The sequence below is a fragment of the Octodon degus genome, unplaced genomic scaffold, assembly GCF_000260255.1.
Source record: "Octodon degus isolate 3935 unplaced genomic scaffold, OctDeg1.0 scaffold00106, whole genome shotgun sequence".
Classification (NCBI taxonomy): domain Eukaryota; kingdom Metazoa; phylum Chordata; class Mammalia; order Rodentia; family Octodontidae; genus Octodon; species Octodon degus.
In genome coordinates this window covers 8,453,568-8,466,144 of record NW_004524682.1, presented here as the reverse complement: position 1 = coordinate 8,466,144, position 12,577 = coordinate 8,453,568, and the positions used below count along the sequence as shown (strand labels likewise).

Sequence of the window (12,577 nt, the reverse complement as noted above, 5' to 3'; positions counted from 1 at the left end):
CAAAATGATGTGTCATTTCTTGTTTATGACATGAATTTAATTTTACTCACCACAACACATAGGCTCTCCACGTGATTACTGTTTACAAGTACAGGCTTCTTTACTCAATTATATCTTCTTAAATATTAACCACCATTTTAGAGTGACCTCATGTATAGGATACTAGCAATGTCAAAGGAAGGGACATGCACAACACATTGACACCAACTACTGTGAGTGTAACTTAGGTTGTGCTTAAAATTTAGAATGTGCACTTCCACTGGTGCTAGAGTATCAAGTTTGCTGACCCAGAAAGTATAAGTATCTATAGTCTCTCAAAAGTTGTAAGTTAGCAAGCTTTCGAAAACCTGCAATGGGCTCAAAAAGAAGTGCATCTTCAAGGCACCGGCCTCTGAGCTCCGGTGAAGTCATGTTCGCAGCTCTGTTTGCCATATTGCTGTTGCTCTGTGCGGGGTTAATCGCATTGTCCTGGCTGGTAATCAAGGACTCAGGAAAAGGTAGGTCCCAGGTTGGGATACTGAGGGTGTTTTCAGATGTAACTACACACTATCCTCTCATAATACTGTCACTATATTTTATTCATCACTGGACTTCATGATATTTTGTTATATTCATTTGCTTGTCTGTACTTAATACAATATTAAGAAAATTAGTTGGTATGTAATTTCAAATTTAATCTATAATTCAACCACGAGACTAACGTGTTCTTTTTCTTTTCTTCCTTCTTTTTGGAAATAATGGTGTTTCTTAAATCAGCACCTAATGCAGCAGGTTTCACAACATGAGGGCTCCTTCTGGTTGACTTGAAGTTATCAATACTAAAACACTGTTCACAATGCAGGTCATTATGTATATGCACATTGTTGTTTATTTCTATAGAATAATATCTTCATTCTTTTATTATCCCAAAAACTTTAATTGAAACAGTATTAATAAATTTGAATGTAAATGTAGATTTAAAATAATCTCAATCTGAGTAGCTACTAGTGATAGAAAAATAATTTTAAAGGTTATTATTCAATTTTAAATATTACTATTTAAAGATTACTATCTTAATCCGAGCCACCAGTTTTTCAAAGATATTCAATTGCATTATCCTGATACAGTAAACCCATGAATTAATTGTAATTAGCATTTCATATTACAAATGAGAAATCAGAAATGAGGAATTTAAGCACTATTTGCTTAATTTTGCATCATGAATAGGTAATAAAAGTAAAATTCTAATCCAAATAATCTAAGTTTGGAAGTATCTATCTTATCTATAACTCCTTTACCTAGAAGATAACTAAATTAGGTGAATAGCAATAATAAATGTGTTAAGAATTTATTCTTTCTGAGAAAATGCTCTTTTATTTTTTTGGTATCAGTAATCAAATTCAGGACCTTGTACTTGCCAGGCAGGAGAGCTATAGCCCTGGCTCTCATATTCACATTTTTAATGATAGATAGCAAATAAACGCTTTCTGGAAACTCAAACATAGGACCTGTCACATATATTCTCTCACTCTTCCAAGAAAATTCTCAGATATTGAGTTGGCTATTTTTCCTCATAAATAAATTTTCAAATTAGGATGTATTCTATAGTTTTATATAACAATTTCAATAGGATCCCTGGTTTCCTTAAATAAGATAGCTATAACCATACATTTGGAATATATCTCACAGAAAAAAGAGTGTCAGTGATTTTTTATGATCACATGAACACTCATGCAAACCTTTGGAAAATGGTTGCTTTGATCTTATTAAATGGTGCCAATAGCCATGTGGACTTCATTGAAGAATCTATTGGAATCTTTGGTGCTCAATAATGATGCAATACTTATTCTATAAATAAAACAGAAAACAAATTTTCACAAACATTAATGCAATTTAATTGGAAACACCTAATTATAAAAAGCTATTTGAGCGCTTGGGAGGCTGAACACAGGTGGATCCCTACAAGTCTGATCTACAAAGTGAGACCCTGTAGATGCTGTAAACCCTGTCCTAACATACAAAAAAGAAAAAAAAAACAACAGCTATTTGAGTTACATTGGTAATAAAATACAAGAGGCTATAAGACATACTGCAGTGAATTTAATATATATGCTGTTATACTTTATTGAAAATAATTTTAAACCTTAAAGAATTAAAAATTGTACAGACTTTTATTTAACCTTCCACCCAGCTTTTCTCAATAATTAATACGTTCATGTCTGCACTAAGTATCACAAGGAAGAAACTAACACGATAATACAATTAACTGAACAATAGTTTTTTTTTTACTGACATTTTAATATTTAAGATCTGATGAAGTTTCCTGACCAGCAGTAAATTTTCATGTTCCTTTGTCTTTATATTCTATGATATTTTTTCAGTCTTTATAATCTGCATTTAAACAAAAAAAATTTAAAAGGAATTTTGACTCTCTAAAAAATGAAGTAGTACAAATAACTATCAGTTACATCAATTATGCAATGATGGCTGTTCAGCCTAAGTCCAAGTTTACAATTTGATATTATATCTGGTACTCTGAGCTGAAAAGTTTGATGCTAGAAAGACTTTGGAACTTATATGTCCAAATTCCAAATCTGTCACTTAAGACCTTTGCTGCTTAGAAAATTCTCACTCATTTTACATTCTAATTTTCTCGTTGTGAGAAAGAAAAAAGTAACATCTTACCAATGTGAGAATTTTATTATATATCCTAATCATCTTACCATTAGGTTTTTTAGTTCAAGCTATATATTTTATATATAAATATAGGTAGAAGAAAAATATTCTAATAGCAGAATTATGCAGTTTTCTCTCTCCTTCCTCACTGTTTTGTTATTGAGATACTTGCTACAATACCCTTAACTTATATAAGGCTAGTAAGCATCAAATGTTCAAACATAGCAATTTTATAATTACTAAAACACAAGAGGTAGCTTCAAAGATACGTTTCAAAGTAACACAAATACTGAAATCCTCCCAGCAGTCCCTACCTAGAAAGTCAGCAGTGCTCCTGAAGGCCAGGGATTAAGAAACGCAGAGAAGCAGCTACGCAACTTTTAATGGTCCCCTTCTCACCACGTTTTCCTGAATCACTTCCCATTAATGGAAGTAGAAGTTGACTAGCCCCATGTCTTCCAACAGGCATCTCAAATTTAAAAAAATTCTCAAAGTCTTATAATGTGTGTTAGACTTCAAAGGAAAGAAAAGAAACAACAGAAGAGAAATTAAGCGTCTTTTTTAATCTTAAAAAAATAGGCAGCAAAAAGGAAAGAAAGAAAAACAGATGATTTTTAAATTGAAAATCTGTAGAGAAAAATCAAGAATTGTAAAACCAACATGTCAAGTAACAGCTTTACTTCTATGTCTTAAACAAGATTTTGTATAGTATCTTCCACAATTCAGTGTTTTATTTCTTATTAATTTATCTAGATGCTGTATTTGGAAAAAATCATGAAACCAGAGGGACATTTAAAGTAATATCTGGAGCTACATATAACCTTAATTTACAAGACAAACACTCAGTGGAATTCAAAGTTCTTGCTTTTGACATTCAGCAAATGGTAAGAGACTGTGTCTTTTCAGTTCATAATATAATTTCATTAACTTCTTGCCAAGATATACAGAGATCAGATTTTCTCACCATGATAAATATTAGCAAACATGTGTAATATTTTTAATGAATCCCTTATCTTCATGAAGAAAATTTCCCCAATTTAAGCAGAGCATAAAAATTATCTGTACTTGGTAAAAAAAAAAAGTGTACAAAGGATAAAATCTCCAATTTAATATAATTTGCCAAATTTAATACACTTTTTAAACCTTTTTTAGATAGATGGGATCTTTCAATCAAGTAATCTGAAGAATGAATATAAGAACTCAAGGGTTTTGCAGTTTGAGTAAGTATGCTCACAAAATTATTAATGACAGAGCAAATTACAAACCAGTGACTTTTAGAAAGATATGCACTGTGAATGTATAATAGTGTCACACTGTGTAAACAAAAATATTTAAATTTTCAACATTTTGTGATGTTTGAGAATAATAGCACAGCATGAATTTTATTTTGGTAGCAAATAGCAACCTATCACAATTGAGCTTATGTTTGCTTGTTTCTCTCTCCTTGTAACACTATACATTGCTTGTGAGAGATAGATTCAGGTTCTTGTGTACAGCAAGGAATTGCAAGCGTACACCCAAGGGTAAAAGGAAAAGCAGCTATATTTATTGAAAATAATGTGAATGCGTGCTCAGGGCAGGTCCATGGCAACAGAAACACAAAGGTGGCACAAATAGATAAGTGGTGCCAGGATCACGGGGGATAGGAAAAGGGAAGATAAACCAGGCTTTCAGGTTTTAAGAGATGTGCCCCCTGGCCTGGGTCCCTCTTGTGTCTCTGGATAAGATTGACAGAAATGACTGGCAGGGCTCTGAGTCACCTTAGGGCTCATAATATTCCACTCCGTTCTAATCACATGCAGAAGATATAGTCCCTCTGTATGAACCTTTAACAACATTCAAGTACGAAAAGATTACTGAAAGCCGGGCCACAGATTCAACATGCTCCAGCATGCATCTTTTAAGAGACACTGAGTCTTTGTTGTTCTTTGCTTCTCTCAGGAAAATAGAAGGAGAATTGGTCCTGGGTGTGGTTCAAAGTCAGTAGTTGTGGGGGGGCATATCATTTTTACTTAGTTGTGCTGCCTATGATACACAGAGAAGACTTGCAGAAATACCTGGAAAAGACAATCAGGAATGTATGCATGAGAATTTGCTATGAATATGTGGTATAAGTGTTTGTTATTTGTAAAATACAATGTCACCTAACTTTATTTGCATTATAAATCACACAAGAAAAGGACTTGTTCGCCATTTTTATTAAGGCATAAGACTACTTGGAGCAAATCAGGAGTTGAGTGAATGAATGAGTCTTTTTTTTTTAAATATTTATTTATTTATGTGTGTGTGTGTGTGTGTGTGTGTGTGTGTGTGTGTGTGTGGCCAGCTCAGCCCACCAGGGGGCAGGGCTGGCTGGCATGTGGTGCTGGGGGATTGAACCGCGGTCCCTGTGCTTTGCTAAGCTTGTTCTAAGTAGGTGCTTTAGACCACTGAGCCATCTCACCAGCCCATGAATGAGTCTTAGATTAAGGGAATAATAGTATCATTTCACTATGGTGCCTGAGCCCAGAGTGCGGGAATATGTGAGTACGTGTGTGTGTGTGTGTGTGTGTGTGTGTGTGTGTGTGTGTACTATATATAATGTATATTTTCATATAGCTAAATGAAGATTTAAAAAGTGTTCTCTCTTAACTAGTGTTTTAGTTTTTCACCAATGGGTGCAGCCATATGTCACTGTAGAACTGAAGTGTGCATAGGGAAGGAGTCCAGGCTTTTCTATTTTGATATCTTGCTAATGTAAGTCTAGGTCTAGAGTTTTCTAACCCATGACTATCGCTTGACCTTCTGAATAGAAATACAAAATAGTAGGACTTTTAGCAAAGAAAATTGTAACTCTAAGTAGGATCTTTGGAATTAAGCTAAAAACAGAGTGTTCAATTTAAAAACAATAACAATAGAAAATATGGGAGACGATGTTTACTTGGAAAAGAGAAGGAGAAAGGCTTAAAAGTACTCTTAAGTGAAGTAAAACATCCGTTTACATATTTACTCACAGTCAATGTAATGTTGAGTAAATACTACATTATTCCTGTGGCATGAGAAATCAAAAGTACAAATAAGGACCAAAATGTATAATAGATACTGTGAAGTAGAAAGAAAATGTTCAAATGGGAAAAGGAACTTGGGAGGGGAAGGAAGGAAAAAGGAAAAACTGAGAAAAGAAGGAAAAAATATATAAAGAAGAAGAATCAAGATATTCATGTACAGGTACAAATCCAATGAATGTGAACATCGTGAATAAACTTAATTAAAAATTAATAGGTAAACATTAATGAGAATTTGTGGTTTAGAGAAATCTGGAAACTTTTCCCATAATAATAATATCTCTCCATCTAAAATGAGCATTCCTTTTCTCTATGGCTAACTTTCATATGCTGTACAAACAAAGAAAAGCTGAGCTGCAGAGTCACGTATTCCCAAACCGTCTGACTATAGCTCCTACACTTATGGAGAATAAAGTGTCACCATCTCCCTACCTCCACCTTCCAGTACCTATAGGATGTTGTTATCGTTATCGTTCTACATGCGAGTATAACCCACTGCTCTATCTCAGTACCCACTACGGCTTCTATTTCTCCTCCCTTGCTTGCTACAAGTCTCTGCACTAGCCACGTTACATTATCTACCTACACATGCTTTAAAATATCCTACTTTAGTCCTCTGTTTTCATTGGCTGGACTCTCTTTCTCTCCTTACTATGTATTACATCCGTCTTCTGTTCCATCCTTACAATTCATTGAAAAACAGTCCCTGGCACCCCTCCAGAGATGATTGAATGTCATTATACTCTGCGCTAGGTTTTTCTATCCCCAGTTAACATACAATATGACCATGTAAGTATCATCCTCAGCCTGGAATTATCTATGTAGCAGCGTTACTATCGTTCTGCCCATCCCCCTATGCACTACAAACTCACTCAGGTCAGACATCTTTGCTGCCTGTATTTTCCAAACTTAATCCTTGCCCCCAGAATATTTGTTATATAATATCCTACTAACTGAAAAAAAATCATGGAATGACTTACATCTAGATCTCCCCACAAAGCTACATATGCTTATAGATGGGGCTCTTCATAGGAGGTTGAATTCTAAGGGTGCAATAGCTAAATGTGCTGATAGGAGATGGGGCAGCCAACAGAGTGGTCACTGGGGACATGGCCCAGAAGTGTGTATCTCACTGTCCACTGCTTATCTCCATCTCTGTTTCCTGGCCACCCATGTAAGCAGCTTTCTTAGGCCTTTGCCTCATTTGTTTCTACCCAGGAGTCAAGCAAATATGGAATAAAACCTCTAAGAACTTATGAGCCAAAACGAACCTCTCCTCCTTAAGTTGAAAATGTTGGATATTATGTCTTAGTGATAAGGAATGTAACAAAGATATAATGTTATTAATTCAGTGAACCTTATGTTAGCTATTCATATGTTTTCTTTAAACCTTATCCTATAGATCTGAAAATAAAGATATTCTCTTCATGGCCTTAATGGGCTGTTAACATAGCTTTACTTTTATAATTTTAGAACACTTCTTAGAATGTGCACATGTGTTAATTTATTAAGGAGTACATAATACCGAGTCATGGAAAATTCTGCTTAAAATATAAGAAATACTCTGGGAAGCATATGTAGAGACCACATGAATAGAAAGGGAAAAGAAGGCTTTTTTTTTTTTTTGGTGGAATCGGGATTGAACTCAGGCCCTTGTACTTGCCAGGGAAGCGCTTATTCTACTGAGCCATCTCCCCGGCCCCAGGGAGGCATTTCTGAGTCAAACCAAAAATTAAGACGGCATCATAGCATATTGAAGGTGGTGGTGATTCTCCTACCTCAGCCTCCCAAGTGCTCGGATTATTGGTGTGTTTCACCATACCTGGTAAAGATGCACTGTGACATTGGAGACCAATAAAAAGACATTAAGACTTCATGAAATTATTGAATATAAGCCCAAAATTTAATAAACAATCAGTACCAGGAGAGAATTATGTGAAGATGATAAGCTCTCACAGAAATAGAATCAACCTTATAGAAAAGCTAATTTCTTAAATCACAAATAATTGAATCCAACATTCTAGAAACAAAGATATTTAATTATTGGTCATTGCCTTAGATTTGATGCTAGCTCAATAATCCCTAGAACTGAGTGAACAAATACCGGAAAGATGATCAAGTCAGAAGCAAAGTGATCAGCTTTAGGAAAAAGTGATGGAGGATCAACTGAAGATCACTTAATGAGTGGACGGAACATCAGGATCTTATCTTTTTTTTAATTTTTATGTATTTAGTACAGAGTCTCACTACACAGATCGAACTTGTAGTGCTCCTCCTGTTTTCAGCCTCTGAAGCACTGGGATTACAGGTGCATGGCACCGTACCTAGTCTCAATCACCCTCTCAGCAAGGCTTGGGGCCATGGCTGGCACAGCATGCTGGGAATTGAACCTCGATCCTGTATCTGCCTAAGCAGGTGCTTTAATCTGCTGAGCTTTCTAGCTGGCCCTGGGGTCTTATCATTTCTGTTCTAATCAAGCTAGCAATTTCAACCAAAAGCACAATGAAAACATTAATTTACTTCTTTCTCTTCTTCTCTGGTCTTTATCTCTTCTTCTTCCACTAGCATTTCTTTCTTATCTATTTATCTATCTACAGTATATTTTTCTTCCTCCTGTATGTTCTTGACATTTCCATCTCAGTATCTGATGTTTCACACATCTGCTGTCTTCAGTTTGATCTCTACTTGAGAAATTTTTACTTGTTTCCAGAGCACAATATCACTAACAATCTTTTTGACTGGCCTAATATCAGAATGCAAAAGAGGGGCAGGTGAAATTGTAATGACCATGAAAATCATGCATGCAGTATCTTTTTTTTTTTTTTTTTTGTGGAACCATGGATTGAACTCAAGCCCTTGCACTTCTCAGGGAAGCACTTATTCCACTGGGCCATTTTCCTGGTCCCCTTTTCGTCCTCTCTTTTTTCTTTCTTTTTCTTGAGCTATGTGTCTACTTTGGAATGAGTGAAAGTTTTAACCTCTATTAGGAACAGATATCTCAGATACATTCCACTCTGTTACTGACCTCTATTCCATAAAATCCATACCAAGCAAGGAAACCTTTGCTTTTATAGAGTTTATTGGATGATTTTTCTACTGGGGCTGTTCTTATTCATACATATGCAAGATACTGTATAACTTCTTTTTGTTTTTTTTTTACCAGAGTAGGAAAATTTTTGCTAAGTATAGACTTTTATATCATTAAAACAAAACTCTTCAAGTCTAAAGAGTCTCTGAAATAAAAGAGTGCATTTAGCAAGTGTGCAAATTCTGCACAGGAAATGAGCAGGTCTTTGACTAGTGCCACAACTACCAGCAGCAGGAGTAGCACTAAAATGTGGATATGAACATGAGACCAAAAAGCAGAGAGGTGTTTTAGAATGACAGTTTTTTAAATATTATTTTATTTTATTTCATTCTTTTGAGACAGGGTCTGTATATGCAGTTTATGCTAACCTTGTGCTCACTTTTGTAGTCCACAGGCTGGTCTCAAACTCACAAAAAGCCTCCTGGCTCCACCACCCTAACCCTGAGATTATAGGCGTGTACCACTACACCTGGTTCTGGGGGCGGCATGGTGGGCACTTGCATCCAGGGCTAAGAAGTTGTAGCTGGGCATCCAGGGCCAAGATGTGTGGGGCCAGGGATCAGACTTGGGTCCTTATGCTTGCCAAGTAGAATGATAATTTAAAGGGGAAAGTATAAATCATTTATATTGAACTTTGAACTTACATTGGGTGCAGAAGGAGGGAAAGGATAGGATGCAGCTTCAAATATGTGGGGAAGGGGAGGTCTGTGAGAAGTATTTATTGCCACTGGGGTAGCTGCAGTTCATAGTGAAGATCAGACATAAGCTAGAGACCACGATGTGGGGGGATCAGCTGGCCGCCTGGAGTATTAAGCAAAGATTGTAACATACACTTGGTAGTGTGGAACAATATTCCATTAGCTTCAGCCTGTAGCTATTAAGTGACCAACTTCCCCATCACCTCCATCCTCCACTCTGCAGCCTTTGTAATTAAATTTAGGGTGTCTCAGATTTTTTTTTCTTTTATTGATAGATACATCTGGTGGGCAATCAAAACCCCAGTGTGTTCTTCAATGTTTTCTAAGTAATGTTTTATTTGTCTAAAGGATAGAATTGCTATATTGAAACAGTAAGTTATTTGAGCTGAAGCATTTCTCCTTTCCTCTACTTTATAACTACCTAGGAGACCAGTATAGTGTCCAAACCTTGATAAATATTTTAGAGTGATTCTCAAATAATGTACTTCATCAGTGTAGAGATATTTTCTCCTGGTAGTATCTGAACTCCTTTTAAATCAGCAGTGAGTTTTTGAAAAATGCAATGTAGGGGAATCTCATGAAAATGTCTGTATGATAAATTACAAGCTGGTGCTGTGGGAGAATGAGGAGGATAGAAAAATAGAAGCATGAAAGAATAACAAGGGAACATTTAAAATCACATGTAAGTGGTTGTACTCTACTCAGAGTAAAATATGGCATATTCATAAAGAGTTTATTATTTTCATTATAATGTACAATTATAAAATCATGGAGCCAAAATAGCTCAGTTCTCACCTAAGTAATAATATAATATTATCTACGCCAATTGAAAAACATGATATTTAAAAGTGTAATACATACAGACATTTTACAAGATGTATATATGTCCTTCAAAATGTTTGGTTTTAAATGTTTATATAGCAAATGTTTTGTACACTCTTAAATGTCTATTAGCAGCAACGTATGGTGGTACAAACTTGTAATCCCAACAATCTGGGAATCTGAGGCAGAAAAATCACAAGCTTGAGATCTGGTAGGGTAATTTAGTGACTTAACAAAAATTTGTCTCAAAATAAAATCTGAGAAAAGGCAGAGGTGCTAGAGATCCAGCTCAGCTTGAAGGCCCTGGATTAAATACTTCATTTAGTCACCAATCTGTTTTCCTTTATTTTTACAAATAGTTAATGCTAACCCTTGCCAGCTACTAACATATGTGTTTGTGCGTGCATGCACACGGACATGAATGTGTGTATAACCATTTTACAAGACAAGAAAAAAATTGCTCAGGTTTGGAAATCCTTCCTATTATTCTGCTTTAGGAAAACACTTTGATTCATAAAGCATTTAGTGTTTTTTTTTTCTTCTACTAAAGTACTGGTTACCCTTCGTGGCAATATGAACATCAATTTGCCCTTTGAGCACGAATGAGTCACAAAGTTAGGAAAGAAAAGACTTTTGTTTATTCAGCAAACAGAAAGGTTATCAATACCATTAAGGAAAATATGAGATAAGATCCATTTTGATCTATTACACTCCAGCTCTCGGTATTCTGATAGGATTTATCTGCTTAAGAAAAAAAAAAAGACTCAGCGATTCTCATACAGCAAGTACTAGGAAACGAAAGCAGCTATTTTCCCTAAAGAACTAATTCTCCTTTACTTTAATAAATAAAATCAATGTTACAACAGTGGGAGAAGTCATTGCTAATGTACTAAAAATAACAGTTCCAGCCTTCTTATTCTGTGAACACAAATGATGTTTATTACAATTTTCTTGATTTCTACTATGTATCTCTCCTCTCTTAAAACTTCCACTGAATATGAGAATAACTTCTAAAGAATACAATTGCATGTGGATAGAGAATATGCAATTCTTTGCTTGCAAAATATGAATTATTAAATGCAATGTATAATTCACAACTAAGAGAACACATTTTTCAAACAAAGATGTTTTATGCCTGAGGATGAACTAATCCCATTTTTTTAACTCACTGAAGGAAGAGTTCAATTTTGTACTTTTTCTGCCTCAAATAAAATAAGTGTTTAGTTAATTTAAAAAACACAAAAGGAGAAAACAAAGATTGACTTATCATTAAAATTATCTAGTATAGAGCCAAAGATACAGTATATCTCTGACCTCTGTATAACCTTGAGAGTTAAGACAGAATATATAATATATATTATCTAGTTTTAATTTATTCCAATCCTAATTGATTTTAATCTTTTTGGTTCATATTTAAGCACTCATATTTTTGGATATCTAATTTATTTAAGAGAAAATAATAAAGAAGAGGAAAAGGAAGAGAAAAAAGGAGGAAGAGAAGATGTTTTGAATTTATACAGGGAATAAAATGCCCCCCTCAAAAAAAAAAGTCCAGGCAGTTCTTTTATATTTGGATATAAAATTCATTTTAACATTGCAAGATGCTAAAAACAAGGATTTGCTTTTAAGGTAATGTGTTATTGTGTTGTGTTTCCCATTGACTAGGTTTTACAATGGAGTTGATAGAAGAGATGGGGTTGAAAAGGAAGAAATTATACAAAAATACTTTGGGAAGCAGAGGCGTATGAGTCATTTCTATGTCCACACCACTGAAAAGCCGGGCAACGTTACCCATATTGCTCAGAGCCTCAGTGTCTCTGTCACAGACGTTCAATGTTGGCAACACGGAGCGCAGCAATGTAGTCACCTGTTTTTTCTAAAGCTTCTATTTGAGTAAACTTGGGATGAAGCTTGAGAACTGCCAGACAGCTAAGGCTTTAAAATTTTACTTAACGTATGAGAGCAAATGCTTTAAAGAATAGACATTCACTGTCTAACATGTCAAGGAATCTATAGGTTTTGTGGAGCTTAATTTAGTGGCATGATAACAATGTCATCGTCAGGAAGAGATGCGGATGGTTTCTTCCTCTGTGTCATCATTAGCTTGTCAACCACAGCTCAGCCCCTGGGCCCGAAGAGTGGACACGACAACTGTGGCTCTTATGACCACACATAATTATGTTGAAAGAGAGAGAGAGAGACAGAGAGAGAGAGAGAGAGAGAGAGAGAGAGAGAGAGAGAGAGATACAGACAGACAGACAGACAGAGAC

General features: G+C 35.3%; 1 protein-coding gene across 1 annotated transcript in view; it reads left to right on the top strand.

The window, feature by feature from the left end:
- Positions 1–352: 352 nt before the first annotated feature.
- Positions 353–12,577, top strand: part of Tmprss15 (transmembrane serine protease 15) — a 133,901-nt gene continuing 121,676 nt past the window's right edge. Inside the window, exons 1-3 of the mRNA XM_004639096.1 lie at positions 353–497; positions 3,409–3,539; positions 3,808–3,875. Coding sequence (XP_004639153.1) covers positions 353–497; positions 3,409–3,539; positions 3,808–3,875 — 344 coding nt within the window. The remainder of the gene's footprint in view (positions 498–3,408; positions 3,540–3,807; positions 3,876–12,577) is intronic.